Genomic DNA, 18,300 nt, shown 5'->3' on the forward strand with positions numbered 1-18,300 from the left:
GCTCTGTCACTCTGCTTTATTGGAACAGCTCCGAGTCTGAGAGCACAGCTTCAGAGTGGAGGCTGGATCAGGCTTGGGTGAGTGACCAGCAGACCTCATGAGACTTCCAACACAGGAGAAGCACACTGGGCTCCTCAACACAAGAGAAGCACACTGGGCACAGGACAGGACAGTCAACTGATTTTGTCTTTTATATATAAACTGATAATTTAAAAAAATTAGAGTGATATATATAGTTTCTCTAGAGAGAGACTTTGCAACAAAAAATATATATAAAGAATATGACCTCCTGGACAAATGAAGCAGCATCTCTGAGCGGAGGAAAGAGGGCTCCTCATGCATTGGAGAGGGGGGCCAAGCCTTTGGACAGGCACCAAGGCTATTGCATATCTTGGAGGAGGGAGGAAGAGTAGAGGGCTGGCTAGTCAGTGTGTCTGCATTATTCTGTCTACATTGCAAGTTTTTTTATGGCTTTGGCTAAAGCGTATAAAGCAGCGGAGGTACTAAGGTGCTAAAGTGAGGCCTCTCGGTCTCTGTAAAAAACAAAAAAGGGGGGTGGGGGGCAGCAATGAAGCCCTCCCTAACCCCCCACTGAGGGGAAGCAGGTGGAAGATGTTCTGCAGGGGAGGGGGGAGGGAGGGGGGAGGCTGGGGGGTATGATTGAGCAGCCTCCTCCCATGCCCTGTGCGCCCCTGCAATCCCACACATCTGTCCCTGCTGAGATTGAATATTTGAAGGGAGGCGGTTAATCTCCCCTGCACTCTGGTGTCAATCCCTGGCCGCAGCTGGGACAGGGGTGGCAGGAAAGGCCTGGGCCAACCCCACGAGGCTTCTTTGGGGCAGGCAAACAACCAGGAGCCTGGGGAAATGGGGATGGGCAGGGCATTGGTTTTAGGCAGTGAGGCTCAGCCACTCCCTTTGGTCCCATCTGTAGCTCTGCTCACCAGACTTGCCAGGAGGGAAATCCTCTAGGTGAGCAGAGCCAGCTAAGAGGAGCCACATGTCCCTGCGAGGATGGGGTGGAGGCGGGATTGGGGAATTCGGAGGAGACGGGCTTGGTCCTTGAAGCCCCTCTCCTGATTCATTCAGATCTGGACTCCTCCAGAATCTGGGGTAGGTTTTGGTCCCGGGGGCCAGGGGCTGGGGCTGGGGCTGGGGCTGGGGCTGGGGCTGGAGCTGGAACTTGGGTGGAAGCTGGTGTCGGGGTTGGGGCTGAGGCTGGGGCCGGGGCCGGGCCTGAAGTAGGCAGGGGAGGTTTGCTGCCAGGATGGTAATCATGTGTGGCCTTGGGCTCATTGGTGTGATAGGAGCCCTTGTAGCGATGCTTCTGTAGATAGAAGAGCACCAACATTCCCACCAGTCCCAGCAGCAAGAAGGCCACCAAAACTGAAAGAGAAAAAAGGAACAATTCAGGGCAGATCTTTGGGGTTTCACCTATACACAGACACACGTGTATCCTTTCGGCCTAAAGCATATGCGTCCAACAGCATCAGCTGTAAAACCACATCAAGCTATTCTTGATGTGTCTGGTTGGTTTAAAGTCCTGGCTTCTATTCTAATATTAGAATTTCTGTTTCTCATATGGTATATATAATGTTTAATAAATTTCTCTTTCTAATAATAGAATTCTATCCTATTTCTAATATTCTCTTTCAGCATCCCTGATACTTCTCATCGCCAATTTCTCATCTTTCTGGATGTTACTTTACCCCTGTTTCCTCATCCCTTAGCTTTAGCCCCAATTATTTTTTTTTATAATGGCTTATTGAGATATAGTTTACATACCATAAAATGTATCCTTTTATAGTGCAGTAAAGCTCCTTTTAAGACACAGTTCCTGCGTAATTCTGGGACCTTTTAGATATTAAACCCCTGAATTTGGTGGGAACATGTGGCCATGACCCAACAGAGGAGGATATGACTTAAGCTGCTCATCATGAAGTGAACATTATCCGATCCACAAGTCATAAAGTCAGACGTGACCAGCAAGGAACTACCACTACGAGGAAATGGTATATTGAGTCAGGTGGTGATAGGCATGTCACTGTAAAAACTTTGGCCCCATTTTAATATTTCATTTCTATTAAAAGTCTACAGAATCTGCCAATATTTAAAAATCTCCAATCTGATTATCAACTACCTTCAGCATAGCCTGTCTCATGGTTCTTGGCACCACCATAAACTGAGTGCCTTCTCTACCCCTCAGGCCTGAGGATACGGGACAGGGAGGGAAGGCTGACGGCCAGAGGGTAGAATGAGAGGTCAGGGAAGGGACGATGCCACTCACAGCCCAAAAGTATAGCAACCCATCCGTCATCATGGTAGTACGGGAAGTCTGAAAACAAGAGAAAGCACCAGTAAGGAGGAGCCTCCTGCAGATTAAGAATCATTTCCTTTCCCTGTTGTCCCTCTTTTCCCTTCCTCTTCTGTGTCCCTGGGGATGTACCTGGGGGAAGATACCAGGGGTCCAGCTCAGGGGGCACCTCTGAGACGAGACGTGGCATGGCTCCGCAGTTAGACTCAGACAGCTCTCCCTGGACACGAAGGGCCTCAGCCAGCTCCGCAGTCATGGGTCGAGGCGTTCGGAAGTGGGTCTTGAGGGGAGCCACATTGTTGAATCGGACACCAGACAGGCAGCCCGAGAAACCCGGTGTGTTGTAGCGCTGGATCTCTGGGTCAATCACTCCAGTCTCTGAAGGAGAGGCAGCCCAGAAAGAAAGGGGCTTGGACCCCCCAACAGCCCTGGCCCCTCTCACCACCCCTAGGTTCCCACTTCTCTTTATCAGCACCTTCACTGCCACTCCCCATCCTTCACCCTCCTCTGGACTCCGGAGGAGTCCACAGCTCCTGACCCCAAATGCCATCTCAACCCCAACTTACCCATAACGCGCCCCAAATACAAGGCCTTGGGCGAGTCCAGCTGGCTGTCCACCAACAGTGAGAACTTCTGTTCCGTCAGGGAGAAGTAGTCCACCTGAGTGGGGAGGAGAAAGACGAGAGGGAGAACCGGCAGCAGACACAGCCCAGACCAGGCTGGGACTCTCCTCTCCCAGCTGGTGGTGGGTCCTAACTCAGTCCCACGTGGGCAAGTCCTGGGCCCAGACATAGGATTTGGTATTAAAAACCTCACAAACCGGTTTTGAGCCCCCCCCCCCGCCCCCATCTTTGCAGCTTATGGTGGTTTGGGAAAACCACTTTACTGTCGGAGCCCCTTTCATGATTAGTCAAACAAAGATAAGAAGAGCTGCCTACCTGAACTGCCTCACAGGGCGGTTGTGAGGTCCCATGATACTACACATGAACATCCTCTTTATATTGGAATGTGCTCTACAGATGCTAAACATCTGCCATTTCCCACTGCCACAGCCTTGATGGTGAGGTTATGATCTGAACCAGCCTGCCTCCCCCGTCCCCTCCCCTGGCACACACCTGGATGAAGAGGTTGCGGTAGACCCGGGTGATGTTGACGCTGTGGGGCTGGCCGTCCGTCACAGGGCGGGTGGTGAGCTGGTACACGTAGGGGCTGGTGCCCAGCTGGTAGCGCAGCTGCAAGGTCCCTGTGGGGTGGGGAGAAGGAAGAGGGGGGTCTCCCCTCAGCTCCCAGAGTCCCCATCTTTTTTTTTTTTGGCTTCGCCATGCTGCCTATGGGATCTTGGTTCCCTGACCAGGGATGGAACCTGTGGCCCCTGCATTTGGAAGCACCAGGGAAGTCCCCCGATGCTGCCACCTTGGAAGAGCCCTTGAGTCCTTGTATTGGTCAATAGTTCTGAGAATGGAGGGCACCCAGAGGAAGCTGGAGTGGAGGGCGAGAGCCATGGGGAACTCACCATCTTCCTTGATGAGCACAGCCATGTAGTCACGCACAAAGGAGCTGACATAGAGCAGGACGGCGGGGGCAGACTGGGTGCTGAAGCTGAAGGACACCTCCTCTCCAGTGACGTTGTAGACAGGTCCACGGTAGCCTGGCACTGGCCGGCCTGGCCGTGGGTAATCAGGCAGACGGTACCCAGGGCCATGGTAGCCGGGCACGTAGCCGGGAGTGTCATAGCCGGGGATGTAACCAGGCTCGTAGCCCGGCACTGGCCGGCTCAGCATGTGGGAGAATTCCCGGGCTGCGGAGCGCAGCGCCGACTGGAGGTTATAGCGCATCCAGGTGCCAGGCTCAAAGAAACCGCCAATGTCTGAGGCAGAGGTAGTGAAGTCAGGGCCCGTCCCCACCTCCAGACGTTATGTCTGTCATACACACACACCGTCTGGCACGTGTCCCCAGTTTCTGCTACACCACAACCCATCTCCATTCACTTTTAGGTCCCCTGGAGGCCCTATGTCACGGAATGGAATCTTAAAATCATAAGAAATGTAAAAGATCATCTGATCCAACCCCTGGATTTTACAGATGGGGAAAGCAAGGCTCTGAAATGGGCAGCGACTTGCCTGAGGATACATAGTAAGTGGAGGGTCAGAATTAGAATCAAGATACCACAAGCCCACCTGCCACTACTCACACTTCTAAACCAAGACCAAAGGGCTTCTGTGGGTCCCTTAGTCCCTGTGTCTCCCTACCTCACCAGACTTCTCCCACCAGCGACCTACCTGCTCATGCATCCTCCTAGACCGGCCTTAGGGAGGATGTGGTCTTGGTGTATGTGCAGAATCTTGCTATGGTGAATGTCAAGGCTCGCCTTAACCAAGAACCAGGCTGTAGACATGTTTTAGGCATGCAGCGATTGTCAACTAGGAAATGGCATAGGAGGGCATCGTGCAGCCTGACGGGGATATGCTTGCAAGGGGGGTAACCTGGGTTCCCTTGGTGACAGTGGGAAGATGGGGAAGTTATTTGTTTTGTTGCTGTTGTTTTTGTAGTGCCAGCTAGCTGTGCCATCCCTTCCTTGTCCTGCTTTATTCCTTTGGAATCACCCAGCAGCTTCTGCTGCCCGAGAGCCCAGCTCAAAGCTCAGGAGCCCAGGATGACCACAGTCTTCCCCAATGCTGACACTGCATCCTCCCTCCGTCCTTGCCCTCCCTACATCCCATTATGCCCTCTGGCTCATTCCTCCCATAACCAGCAGCACTGACCATGGTTGCAGTATGGCCCATCGAAAGCCGTGAGGTCACAGTCACAGGTGTAGTAGCTGTAGCGCTCCACACAGCGGCCACCGTGGAAACAGGGGAACCGGGGGTGGGCGCAGTGGCCTGTGCAGTTGGGTGAGGTACCCTCAGAGGCATTGGCACGGCCCTCCAGGTTCAGAGTCACTCCATTCAGACGCATAGCCCTCAAGCAACCCACGAAAGGCCGCCTCTTAAGCTCTGCAGATCCTGGGGGGAAGGTGGGCAGGTGGAGAAATGGGTGTAGAGCAGAGACAGGGGAAAGTATCGGGGTTGCAAAGGCAGTGGAGGGCTAGAAGAATGGAGAAGATGCCAGGGACTGGAGAGGAAGGGTGATGGGCCTTGGCTCACTATGAGGCTGAGGGGATTGCGACCTAAGAGATGGGGTTCCTAGAAACAAGGAGAGTGGCCTCGAGAGGGTAGGATGGTGACAGAGGCTTCAGATCTGCCTCCAGGTTGCTGCTCACCAACATACAGGGGCCGGTCGTACTCCAGCCAGATGTAGGTCTGCAGGGGCATCGGCCGCAGCACCCAGGGCCGGTGATCCACGCGCAGCCGGGCCTGCTTCACGTTGATTTCTGCCCGGACTAGGTGCCACTCATCATCGTTGAACTCAGAGTCGTCTGAGTGCACCGTCAGGTTCTCATCCCCATTCCCCACGTCAAAGGCGAAGACTACATCCCGGGATGCTGGACAGTGTAGGGGGCGGGGGGGAGAGGACTCAGAGCTCCCAGGGCCCTCACAGGGTTGATACAGCCCTTCTTCTTTGCTCTTTGGAGCTCCTTGACTGTCCCTCTAATCTCTGTATGTGTGGGCATGCTAAGTCGCTTCAGTCGTGTCCGACTCTTTGCGACCCCATGGACTGTAGCCCCCTAGGCTCCTCTGTCCATGGGATTCTCCAGGCAAGATTACTGGAGTGGATTGCCATTTCCTTCTCCAGGAGATCTTCCTGACCCAGAAGATCGAACCCCTGTCTCTTGTGTCTCTTGCATTGGCAAGTGGATTCTTTACTAACTAATACCACCTGGGAAGCCCAATCTGTTTACAGCCTGGGCCAAAACCCGTAAAGTGCTTAAAACCTCATACCTCTGGTCTCCCATATTCCCAGATCCCTGGAGCCAGCTTCCCAGCCCCACTTCTCAGGTTAGCAGCATAGCTCATCAAATAGGAGCCCCTCAGCCCCCACCCCACAGGAGTCCAGCTTCCTCACTCACAACTCAGGGGCCAAAGGTCCAGAGAGGCCAAGTGGGTGCTCAGGGTCACCAAGCCAGCTATCGAGATGGAGCTGGGTCTAGAACCCAGGCCCATCTAAAGCCCCTCCCACACTGCCTTTCAAAGGGGCATCTGGCCTTGCCACTTACCGCAGCCTCCACCCACCCCACATCTTCCCCAGGGATCTTCATCCCCCCAGTGTCTGCTTGCTCACTGTTGAGTTCCACCCGCACGTAAGGTCGGCGCCACTGGCAGTAAGGGCCCCCCATATTCTCTAGGAAGACTCCTGAGGGAGCCGAGGTCCTGAAGTAGAAAGAGACGTCAAGGCTGTGGTTGGCCTGGATTGGGGGAAAGCGTAGTGCAGCCCCAGTGTGGAAGGAGATGGTGTTCCAGGAATTTCCTACAGAACCAAATGGAGGAAGGCCTTGTCAGCGGAGGGGGAGGCAGGAGACAGGGCAAAGGGGGATAGCTGGGGGAACCCAGGGTGTGTCATGAAAGAGAGGAAGGTGCAGGTGCAGAGAAACAGCGCAAGCATGGGCATGTCACAGCCGGAGCCAGGGTGTCTGGCAGGGTGTCCTGGAGACCACCCCCTCACACACACACCCAGTGGGTCAGGGCTTTGGAACTAGAGAGCCGACCCTGCGAGGGCACACACAAAGGCTCTGCCACTCACGGTCGCCGTAGCAGCGCAGAGGCCTCAGGAAGAACTGGGCCTCTGAACTGGATCGGTTTGTGTCCCCCACCACCACCTGAGTGACAGGCAGATGGTCCACAAAGGTCAGCAGGCCCTTGTCGGTTCTCCTGTGGGGATGGGGATGCGGTGGCTCAGCCCTTGCTGCTTGGCCACCCCCAGCATCCTGAAAGCCCTGTTCCTCTGCCCCTCTTACCACTGGGGCTGGTCGGCGTCACAGTTACAGTGCAGAGCGGGGTCCACGCAGCTCCGGTCCAGACCACAGGCACAGCGCTGGATCCCAGGCTGTGAGCCGCCCCAGTAGAAATGCTGCTCCTCATTTCGGCCAATCCAAAAGCTGTAGGGGTAGCCTCCTGGGGAAGAGGGGCAGGCAGCTTCCAGGCCCTGCCCTCCATTAGCCTCAGGGCTCCTCCCTCACCCTTCCAACCAGCCCAGACCACTTCCTGAGCCCTCTGGTCCTCTTCTCCCAGACCCCATGGGTCTCTCCTCCAGCTTTCACCCTGCCCTCCCCACCCCAGCCCTAACCTGCTGTGTTGAGCAGCCGGGAATTGTAGCAGGAGAACTCGATCCACTGCTCACAGTGCTGGGAAGCATTGGCCAGGGCACTGACCTCCTCCCAGGATGCATTCCAATACTGGACGGCCCCGAGGAATGGCCGCTCCATGCTGGAACCTGTCACCCGAGTCGTCCACAGCCTGTCATGGCGCACAACTGTCCATGCCCGGTTCTCTGGGGGAGGGGACGAGGCAGAGCTGTGGCTGGAGAGGAGCATTCTCTACCCACCTCCCTACCCACCTCCAGCACCACTACTGCAATTCAGAGCCAATAAATGAGGCCAGAAGCTCCATTCCAGCCCAGCTCCAAGTCTCCAACATCATAGACTGGACATGAGACAGCTGGAATGGATAAGGAAGCTGAGATCTAGCTGCAAGGCTAGATTACAACCTCCTGAGTGTTCCCTTCTCACTCTGTCCTCCTTTACCCCTCCACCATTGGCTCCGGTCCACCCTTCCATCCTTCCTTGTTCCCCCCCACACTCCCACACTTCATCTTCCGCTGCCCATCACCCCTCAGTCAGAGCCACTTACCTCGGATATCACAGTACACCACAAATGGCTTCAGGGGGCCACTACCATCAGGATCAATGGTGAAGTTTCCAGAAGTTTTCCCACTGAGTCGATAAGCCTCACAGGATTCCTTATACAAAGCTGGTGGGCGGTGAGTTGGGGAAAAGGTAGTTATGGAGTTGGGGGCTAGGAGGGCCAGCCCCACCATCTTTAGTGGCCTCATGATCCCCAGAAACTGCCTGACTCTCCCCCAGACTCTCCCCCACACCCCAGCTGGCTTACGCTGGTGGCAGGTCTCCCCCTTGTAGCCTGTCAGTTCACAGTAGCAGATGAAGTCATCCCAAGACTGGTAGCAGCGACTGTCATGCTCACACATGTTAGGGCTGCACCTAGGGGAGGGGGTCAGCACGCAGGGAAGGAGCCTTATGGGGAGCTGCAGAGTAGGGTCTGACCCCTACAAGCTTCAGTTCCAGGTCCTGAGAGCACCAGAACCCACCTAACATACTCCACCTAAGTAGCCAGGTAGAAGCCTAAATGTTGGGGCATTAGGCAGGCCTCAGGGCTCAAGTACTACTGTTGCCTCTTCCCCAAAGGAATTAATAATGCCTTATATCCCCATCCTTACCTCCCCCCAAAGAAAACCCTCTAGGACCAAAAACAGATGCTTCATTTCCATTCTGAGCATGTGACACTTTAAGGGAAGAACTGGGAGGTGAGAGGTCAAGAAGCAATCATCCCCAGGTGGGAGACTCAGGAGCTGGGACCAGAAGGGAGATCATTGAGAAAGGCCATTCCCATCACTGGGAGACGGTGGAAGAGGGCTTTGGAGGGGGTCACCTCTTGGAGGGAGAGGGGCTTCTGGATACCTATCAGTGATGCCACATGTGTCAAAGAGGACCTCAGCATAGTATCCAAGCCGCCGGCCCTCCACCAGAGTCAGGTTGACCAGTTGACCATCCACCTTGAGCAGCTCCATGCAGCCATGGAACGCCGTCTGGTTGGAGTGGCAGCCCGATCGACTGGCTGGCTTGGGACAACCTGGAGCAACCACCCCTGTGAGGCCCTCCCCGGGGGAGACTCCAGCGACCCTCCCCCAGGGAGATGCCAAGGGAGAGCCAGACATGAAGGAAGGAAGCAAGGAATGGGGCCAGTAGACAATGACAGTGACGTTCCAGTCCCCAAGGCCCCAGAGGGGCAAGAGAGATTTACTGCCACAAAACTCTCCATGTAGCCCTATCTGGGTGGACTTAGATGGGGCGTTCCCACCCAGAGACAGGGGTCTAGCCAGGTTGACCTCCACTTACCTCCAAAGAAGTATGAGGTTCCTGTACGGATCAGCAGTGGGTATGAGACCCTGACCTCTGCCCCCTCTACATCATCAATGCTGATGACTGCATGGTTTTCCTGGGCCACAAAATTCACCTCATGCCAAAAGCCATCATTCAGGCGGAACCCTGGACAGGACAGGAGGACATTGTGGGTGGGGGAGGCACCATGCTCTGGAAGAGTGTCGAGTGGAGAAGCAGCAACCCCACTCGGTGTCCTAACAGCAGCCTCTGTGCTTCCCATTTTTACACTTATCACACTGAGCGGTGACATCCCCAAATATCTCTCTTCACTATGTGGAACCCCAGCGGCTGACACAGAGTCAAAAGTCATCAGTGAATGACACCTACAGGGACGCTCCAAATGGAGTACCAGGATTCTCAGCCTTAGTCCCTCAGATCTGCCCCGCCCTCCAACTCCCAGCTGTCTCCATCCACCCCCAGGCCATGGGATCTCCTGCAGGGCTCCCTCCTTTCCCTTCCTCACCCTTCTGAGTATGCAAAGGCCTCAGTCCAGGCCTACAGTCTCCTAGCTCTCTGCCCTGCCCTGGCCTCCCTTTGCCTCCCCTTCCTTTCCCTCTGCTCACCAGCAGCGAACTGAAGCTTCTTTCGGCCGGTCTGCACCACGGACACGTTGACCTGCCCTTCACTGAGCATCAGCTCCACGTGGCCCAGCCCATTCCCCAGGGAGGAGAAAAGCAGCAGCCCAGTGAGATCCCAGGTGCGGAAGCGAAAAGAGACTGCGAGGCGGCCGCGGCGGGGGAAGCCAGGCACTTGCACGAAGTTGTGAGGACCTCCGAAATTGATGGGATGAGGAACCGGGTCCAGGCAACGGAAGGCCACCTCACCCTGGGGACCCAAGTGAGGATGAATCAGCACCCAGGCTGATGCCCCACCCCGGCCTCTGTGAGGAGCGGGGTTCCCTGGGTGTGCCTCCCCAACCCCACCCCGCCCAGAAACACGTCCAGGTGTAGAGAGGTCTCCAGCCACCAAGTCAGCCCTCAGGACTCTTCTCGCTGATCTACATTATCTCCTGATAGTCTCAGGAGCACCTGATTAGCTCCTGAGTTGGGGCAGGGGGGACCACATAATACCTAAACAGCCCTCAAGTCCCTCCTCAGCCCCTGCGCTGTGTGACCCCTGGCCGAGCCACTCCCGCCCACCACACCTCATTCTCCTCATTTATAACTGAGGAGATGGTGAGACCAGACCCCAGCTTTTAACTAGGCGGGAGCGGCGTTGGAAATTGGCCTTTCGCCCCTCCTGTGAGTCAGTGATGCCCCGCCCCCAACGTGAGCAGCTGGCTAGGGAGAGGGCTCCTCGGCTTTTAGGTGATTCTCAAGATCTCTCCCCGCTCCACCCCCTTGTTCCCGGAAGCTTTGATGCCGGGTCCTCCCAGATCCCCCAGCCCACTGGCCTCGAAGGTGATCCGGGAGTGGCGCCGCACGGCCAAGTCCGCGATGTTGACTCGGTTGAAGATGACGTTTTCTATGCAACCGCGGAAATTATGCCGATAGGCAAGGTTCTTCTGCGCGGCGCCCACCAGCCCCCCGATGAACATCTGCGGGCGGGGTGAGGAGTAAGCTTCCCTAGATGCGGCAGCGTGAGCGCCTTTCTCGCGCTCCCGCGCCGTCCACTTTCCCACGCTCAGGCTGAGGTCTGAGACACACGTTGCCCCAGTATCGGTATTGAAGCTGGAAGCTCGCTGAGCCTCCTGAGGCTTGGGTTTTAGCCCTGACCCCACCACAAATTGGCTGCATGCCCTTGGGTAAGTCGATGAACCTGTCTGGGGTTCTTTATCTGCACATCAGGGCCAGAAGAGGGCAATTTTCTCATCTTGCCTGATCCCCCAAATCCAGATTTCTAGACTGCATCTCAGCAGCTCTGGGGGAGAGCCCGGGAATCGGCATGCTAACACCAGCAACAACAACAAAAACCCAAGCTTTTCTGGGAGTTTGCCAACTCCTGGTAACATATTCAGAAAGCAGTCTTACCTCTGAAGGAAGTGCCGCCCCCACCACCACCGGCCCTCCCAGCATCTCACTTAACCAAATGGCTCCTCCCCTCTTTGCTCACCTCGTTGTCCAGGTTCAGTCTCTCGAAGTCGCCATTGAGCACGAAGCGCTGCACGTAGCCGTCCAGGGTGAGATTTGCCTCACGGCCAAATCGGTCGACACGCACGTAATGCCAGTGCTGATCATTGAGGACGCCTCCAGCGCTCACGGTCGTGTGACCCGGCCTTGGCTGGATGGGGCTGCTGCCTGAGGGTGGGTTAGGGCAGGGTCATACAGAGAACCTGGAGAACTCCCCTCGGGCCCTACCGCCCAGCAAACCCCCCACGCGGAGCAACAGCCTGCAACACAGAGGAGGAACTGCTCAAGGCCCAGGACAGCCAGGGAGGGTGGGCACATAGAGACTGGACCACCCTCAGCCTGCGATGGAGCGGTGGCCGTTGGCAAGTACGGACTTGGTCATTTAACCCCTCTGAGCCTCTGTTTTCCTATCACTAAAAAGGGGGAAGATAGCTGCTTCTACCTCATCATGTGCATATTATGGAAAGCGAATGAGATACAAAATAATAATGCTTCAGGAGTGTGTGTGTGTGTGTGTGTGTGTGTGTGTGTATGCGCGCGCGCGCCCGCCTGTATACGTATATACAATGTTTTTACAATGAGGAAACAGACTGGGGAAGTGCTTGTCCAAGGTCACACCGCTGGTAGGTGCTAGGTGGTGGAATCCGCTTCTCCTAATTCCCAGTCCAGAGTTTCGCAAGCACCAAATTTTACACGAAGAAGGCAGATGGGTCCAAATAGTTAAGGAAGGGGAAGATAAGGAATGGGGCGCGGCTTCGCGGAGGAGGTGCGACAAGGGGCGTGGGAGGAGAGCCTGGGGCTCCGCGCCGCGGCCGCGAGCTCACCCAGACTCATGTGCAGCAGCAAGTGCGCCCCCTGCAGCTCGAGTGTCACGTAGTCGCCCTGGGCGCCCTCGGCGTGCAACAGGAGCCCGTCCTTTTCTTCTGTTTTGAAGCTGAAGGCGAACACGTCCCACAGACTCCGGCTGACCCCTCGCGGGAAGCGGTACGAGATGGCATCATCGCCATCGAAATACAGCACGTCGGACTCTGCGGGAAGGACCGTAGGTGGGTCGGGGGCCGGGGTACTCTGTCTCCCGCCCCGCCCCCACCACGACCCCTAACCCTTACTGTAAGGGCAGCCGTAGAGGCCGAGCCTCAGGCCGATCTTGCCGCGCGGGTTCCAAGCCAAGGGCACGATGCGGATGTAGCGCGCCGTGAAGTGATAGTGCAGGTCGTGGCGAACCACCGCCGACTCGTTCACGTTACCAAAGAAGGTCTAAGGGCAAGGGGAGAGGGGTGACCACGTTCCCACCCTCTGCTTGCTTTTCCACAGCCTCCCAGCCCGCAGCAGTCGCATCCAGCTAATCTCGACCTCTGGAAGGCAGACACTCCTTATCTCCTCCGCCTTCCTGACTTTACAGTTTCCCTAGCCTAGAGCGTCCTCTCCACCATTCCATTATTTCCTCAAAGGTCAACTCAGATGTTGCCTCCTCCAAGAAGCTCTCCCAGATTTTACCCTGAAGTATGTTAAACCCTGTCAATTGGGCGTATCCTGCACACACGGCAAGCAGACAGCCCTTCTGGACTGAGTCCCTGGAGTGAAAGTCACTGTTCCTCATCTGTGCCTTCACCACCGCCTCCTCCCCCTCCCCCAAACCTGTGCCCAGCCCCGGTCACAGAGCTGAGAAGGTTCCCTAAGTGTGTGTGCAGGAAGACTGGAGTACCGCATTGTGCCCTCGCTGATAGAACGGTGTCCAGCTGTCCACTCGGTCGCCGTAGAGCAGCATGTAACGTGTGACCCAGTCCCACGAGTTAAAGGAGCCCTGCGTGGCCACAGCCCGAATTCGGTGCTTCTTCATTAGGTCGATCTGGAGCCAGGGATTTGGGTCCCCAATCCGGGGAGACCATCCGCTTATGCCTACAGAAGGGACAAGGGCTTTCACCACTGGCTCCCTCTTTACCTCTAGCCCTCCAGAGTCCCTCACCCCACCATGGGGCACCACCGTGCTCACCGTGCAGCCGGGCAAAGCGGGGCGCAGTGAAGAGCCCATAGTAGGAGGAGGCACCCAGGGAGCGTGCATACAGGGGCCCGACCAGCTCCTCGTCGCAGCCGTCTGGGTTGCAGGAACAGACATGTTTATCAGGGCAGCCCCTCCCAGTCCTTCCAAAGGCCCAGAACGCTGAGCAACTGGCGCCGGTTCTTCACTCCCCCCAGTGCAGACCCAGCCCTAACTTAAAGCACCTGCTCAACCTGGCCTGCAGCAACAGCTGCACACTGAAGGGAGGCTGCCTTCTCCTCCTGGGGGAACCCCTAGGCCAGACCCTCCCAAGGACCAGTTGGGGTTCAGTACTCCCCAAAACACAATCACAAACCTCAGCATCTTTCAGAATCTGAGTCACCCCAAGACATCAATCCATCCTCAGACTTAGCCTCAGTCCCATTCAGCAGCACCCGCAAACCTGCACGGAGCCCAAATGCAGGCCTAGTCCCAACCCCAGCCAGTCCTAGTACCACCAGTTCCATGTCCAAACTTAGCATCGTATAGGCTCGCCAAATACTGCATGGATCCCAACCCCCAAATCCAGCCCCAGCCTTAGCCACAAACCCCAAACCCTGGTCCCTGGGCCAGCTCCAAGCCCAGCCCCAGTCCCCTTAACCCTAGCCCGAATCACCGGTACCACTCTTATTCCCAGTCCTGAAACACGGCACTCGCTCCCGCTTGGATCCCAGCCCCAAGTCCCCGCCCGGGCCGACTCTATCTTCAGCTCGGAGCCCAGCCCCAGCCCCGGGCGCGCGCGCCAGCCTCGGAGCTGCATTGCGGAGCGCGGGGGAGAGGCTGCAAAGGATGAAAGCACGCGAGTGCGCGCCGGCCGGAAAGCGACCCGCGACCACCCAGCCGCAATGCGGTGCGGGACCCGCCCTGCAGACCTCGGACTCCTGGGCCCAACCCCGCCTGCCTGCAAGCCCTGCACTCACAGTAGCCCCAGCCCCGGGCTCCTGAGACCGCGGCGAGTAGGATGCAGAAGAGCCGGAGATGCATCATGCAGGGCTGACGGGTCTCGGCGGCCGCCTTCCAGTGCCCGGCTGCGGCTAGGGCTCCAGTTCCAGCTCGGGCTATCCTCCTGGGTTTTCGCAACGAATGACTGTCTCTCCCCCTTACCCACCCCTCTCTCTTTCCTCTCTCCCCCAGCCCTCTTTCTTTCTCCCCAGGTGCCGTTCCTGCTTCTCTGCTGTTCTCTCCTCTCCTTCCACCCTCTCTCCTCTCACCTCCCCCCTTCCCCAGCCTCGCTCTCCTGGCACGCGCCGCTTTCCCAGACCCCGCGCAAGCGCGCGCCTCAGCCCCGCTGCGAAAGGGCGGGGGTAGAGAGCCTCCCGCCACCGGGAAATACCCTGAATAACCCGAGGCTTACAGGGACTGTGGCCGCAGAGATGGGGGAAGGGAGACAGGGGCCGACTAGGGGATCCTGGAAAATCCAAGAAGAGAGATGGAAAGGGAGGGTGCTTGGAGATAGGAAGAAGTGTAAGTAAAAAGAATCTAACATTTTCGGACAGCAAATTCTGCTCCAGGCCACGGGTGCTAGGCACCTTCATCACCCTGTGAATTCTGCATTTTTACCTCACTCCATTTTGCAGATGAAAAACCTGAGGCTCAGAGAGGTAAAAAAAATTCTTCAGATCCCACAGGTAGCTAGCAAGTGATAATATTCCAAAACCCATTCTTTTTCTACTGGCAATGTAAAGGGAAATTGTTTTTTTAGGAGGTAAAATAGGAAAGTTAGGTAAAGAAGGCCCACAGACCCTCATCCCCACCTCCCTCTCGGCCCTGCTCCCCGCCCCTTCCTTCCTGTCCCATTAGTTTATAACTTCTCTCCCCGGTGGCTTTACCTCAGAAACCTGAGTAGCCAAAGATGGGGACTGAGCCCGCAGAACAGGTGGGAGTGGGGGCGGGGGGGGGGAACGGTTACAGGGAGGGAGGGTAAAGGTGAACGGATGGGATTCCCCACCTGGTACCAGGCCTCTGCCTTCCTATGACCTACCTAGGATGCCTGGAAACCTCTGGGACCAGGGGCCCTCCAAATGGAAGGGGCTAGTAATGAGAGGCTGGGGTTGGGGGACACAACTGGGGATGAGAGGAAGGGTGAGCTGAATTTAGAGGTCTAAGGTCCCAACTGAGCCCAGAAAACCTGAACTCCAACCTTTATGACCCTCTAGTCATGAGGAGTTCAGTGAACCTTTGTACTGGTAGCTTAGGGGTGGGGGTGAGGAGGAGAGAAGGGAAAGGAGAGATAGAAAACGTTCTCCAGACCAAGCAAGGATTCCAGGGACCAAGTCTGAGGCCAAGTCTGCATGTGGGTGTTCTTCCAGGAGATGGCACTGCAAAGGAACAGAAGCTCTTAAGATTTATTAATAATACAGACGCTGGGCCTTCAGAGAGCACAGATGCTTCACATTCATTATCTTCCTTATTTCAAACAATCCTGTTTCAAACCACCCCACCAGGAGGGCTGGTCGGGATTTCTGATCTCCACGTTACCTATTAGACAGCTGGAGAGCCAGAAAAGCAAATGATTTGCTCAAGGTCACCCAGGAAGCTGGATGTAGGGGCAGGAGGGGTGCACCGGAAATCAAGGCCTGTTGAGGATATGCTAGGAAGAGTTTGGAAAAGAGTTTATGTCTTCTCCCTGTGTACTGTACCATTGTACCTGGTCACACAGGCTCCCAGCTTGGAATGCTTGTGTGGGAGGGGGAGGCGTGTGGTGGAGGCTTGTTTCATAAGGTCTCTCTTCTCATTTTGGCTTCCTCAGGTCTCCTGGGGCCCCTACTCTGGGGAGGATGAAGAGGCATATTCGGTTGAGCCGTTGCCAGAGCTCTGCTACAAGGCCGATGTCCAGGCCTTCAGTCGCGCCTTCCAACCCAGTGTCTCTCTGACAGTGGCTGCACTGGGTCTGGCCGGCAATGGCCTTGTCCTGGCCACCCATCTGGCAGCTCGACGTGCTGCCCGCTCGCCCACCTCTGCCCACCTGCTCCAACTAGCCCTGGCCGACCTTCTGCTGGCCCTGACCCTGCCCTTTGCCGCAGCCGGGGCTCTGCAGGGCTGGAGTCTGGGAAGTGCCACCTGCCGTGCCATCTCTGGCCTCTACTCGGCCTCCTTCCATGCAGGCTTCCTCTTTCTGGCCTGCATCAGCGCCGACCGCTACGTGGCCATCGCGCGGGCCCTCCCAGCTGGACCGAGGCCCTCGGCGCCGGGCCGTGCACACTTGGTCTCAGTCATCGTGTGGCTGTTGTCGCTGCTCCTGGCGTTGCCCGCTCTCCTTTTCAGCCAGGATGGGCACCGGGAAGGCCAGCGGCGCTGCCGTCTCATCTTCCCCGAGGGCCTCACGCAGACGGTGAAAGGGGCGAGCGCCGTGGCGCAGGTGGTCCTGGGCTTCGCGCTGCCGCTGGGCGTCATGGCGGCCTGCTACGCGCTCCTGGGCCGCACGCTGCTGGCCACCAGGGGGCCCGAGCGCCGGCGCGCGCTGCGCGTCGTGGTGGCCCTGGTGGCGGCGTTCGTGGTGCTGCAGCTGCCCTACAGTCTCGCCCTGCTATTGGATACTGCCGACCTCCTGGCGGCCCGCGAGCGGAGCTGCCCCGCCAGCAAGCGCAAGGATCTGGCACTGCTGGTGACCGGGGGCTTGGCCCTCGCCCGCTGCGGCCTCAACCCCGTGCTCTACGCCTTTTTGGGCCTGCGCTTCCGCCAGGACCTGCGGAGGTTGCTAAGGGGTGGGGGCTGCAGTCCAGGGTCTCACCCCGGCGGCGGCCGCTGCCCCCGCCGGCCCCGCCTTTCTTCCTGCTCGGCTCCCACTGAGACCAACAGTATCTCCTTCTGGGACCACTAGGGCTGCGAATCAAGAGGAGGGGGAGGGCTGAGGAAATGTTTCCAGGGAGAGTAGTGGGAAGAGGGAGTCGGTGGAGGGCACTGAGGAAGAGGTAGGGACCTAAGGAATTGCTTCTGTACTTTGGCACATTAAATAGACAACATGGAAATGAGATGCAACTCAACAACTGTTACTATTTTTGAGTCACCGGCTTGGAAGTGATTTGTAGCAGGACAGAAATGGTGGGTCCCCCCAGCCCCCCCTTCCCACCCTCCCGCTCTTGGCTCTGAGACGAAGGCGCTGAGAGCCTGGGTGGGGGTGGGGGGTTCCTGAGCCTGCTAAAGCTCTAGACACTGACACCACCACCCCACTCTCACCGGGTCTCTGCCAGCAGAGGTAAGGTGGGAAAGTTGCCAGGGAGGAGGGGTGGGGGTTCCTCCTGAAATAGTATAAGGAAGAGCTTTCTAACAACTGGAGTGCTACCCAGTAATGGCTGCCTTAGCAAGTACCGAGTTCCTGGCCTCCGGAATGCTCAGGCTGAGGCTGTCCGGGACTGTGTGTGCCTATGCCTGGTGTGGGGGTAGGAACGGGGCCAGTAGATTCCCGTTTTGGGTGTGCTTTTGGATTCAGTTACCACTCTACAGTCCCTTCTAAGGTTCTCGTTTGGAGAGAAAAAAGTAAAAAGTTGGGTCGGAGTTTTTCACCTTGGAGAAAATCCAAGGAGAGAATTCCAATTTGCAGATTTCCAAAGAGTGGTTATCACGGGTGTGGTGGGAGCGGGGGTGAAGCCATTCTCCGTCTTCCTTCGGGACAGGGTCAGGGGGAATGCACTGAGCCTGCTGGAAAGACAAAGGAAAGAACTTCCCTGCAGGCAAGGGCCTGGGATCCAGACAGGGAAAAGAGTATATGGTTTCCATCCCGAAGAAGTCTCAGCGCAGGCCTCTCTCATCTGGGGCGAGGGCAAGTCTG

General features: G+C 56.8%; 3 protein-coding genes across 4 annotated transcripts in view; 2 read left to right on the top strand and 1 right to left on the bottom strand.

The window, feature by feature from the left end:
• CNTNAP1 (contactin associated protein 1) lies at nt 1–18,170 on the bottom strand. 2 transcript variants are annotated; one of them, XM_081577477.1, is made up of 25 exons: nt 18,036–18,170; nt 14,453–15,850; nt 13,488–13,589; nt 13,200–13,393; nt 12,604–12,751; nt 12,319–12,522; nt 11,478–11,662; nt 10,819–10,962; nt 9,989–10,250; nt 9,381–9,530; nt 8,943–9,114; nt 8,359–8,465; nt 8,098–8,217; nt 7,535–7,738; nt 7,206–7,362; nt 6,992–7,119; nt 6,533–6,718; nt 5,574–5,795; nt 5,077–5,316; nt 3,828–4,181; nt 3,430–3,557; nt 2,881–2,974; nt 2,447–2,692; nt 2,288–2,335; nt 1–1,386 (listed from the first exon to the last, which is right to left on the bottom strand). In XM_081577477.1, the coding sequence occupies exons 2-25, from the start codon at nt 14,517–14,519 to the stop codon at nt 1,082–1,084; spliced, it is 4,167 nt and encodes a 1,388-aa protein (XP_081433603.1). In that variant the 5' UTR covers nt 14,520–15,850; nt 18,036–18,170; the 3' UTR covers nt 1–1,081. The 2 variants fall into 2 exon arrangements, with proteins under 2 accessions (XP_081433603.1, XP_081433604.1); XM_081577478.1 differs by lacking the exon at nt 18,036–18,170 and adding an exon at nt 16,522–16,940.
• Nucleotides 15,365–17,515, top strand: CCR10 (C-C motif chemokine receptor 10). Its single transcript, XM_081577514.1, has 2 exons — nt 15,365–15,408; nt 16,282–17,515. Exons 1-2 carry the CDS (start codon nt 15,385–15,387, stop codon nt 17,350–17,352), a joined length of 1,095 nt encoding a protein of 364 aa, XP_081433640.1. The 5' UTR covers nt 15,365–15,384; the 3' UTR covers nt 17,353–17,515.
• PLEKHH3 (pleckstrin homology, MyTH4 and FERM domain containing H3) overlaps nt 17,634–18,300 on the top strand; it is a 10,709-nt gene continuing 10,042 nt past the window's right edge. The window contains exon 1 of the mRNA XM_081577479.1: nt 17,634–17,727. The gene's annotated coding sequence lies outside the window, so the exon portion shown is untranslated. The remainder of the gene's footprint in view (nt 17,728–18,300) is intronic.

This window comes from Giraffa tippelskirchi, chromosome 3 (genome assembly GCF_054371585.1).
Source record: "Giraffa tippelskirchi isolate mGirTip1 chromosome 3, T2T-mGirTip1v1.2.pri, whole genome shotgun sequence".
NCBI lineage: Eukaryota > Metazoa > Chordata > Mammalia > Artiodactyla > Giraffidae > Giraffa > Giraffa tippelskirchi.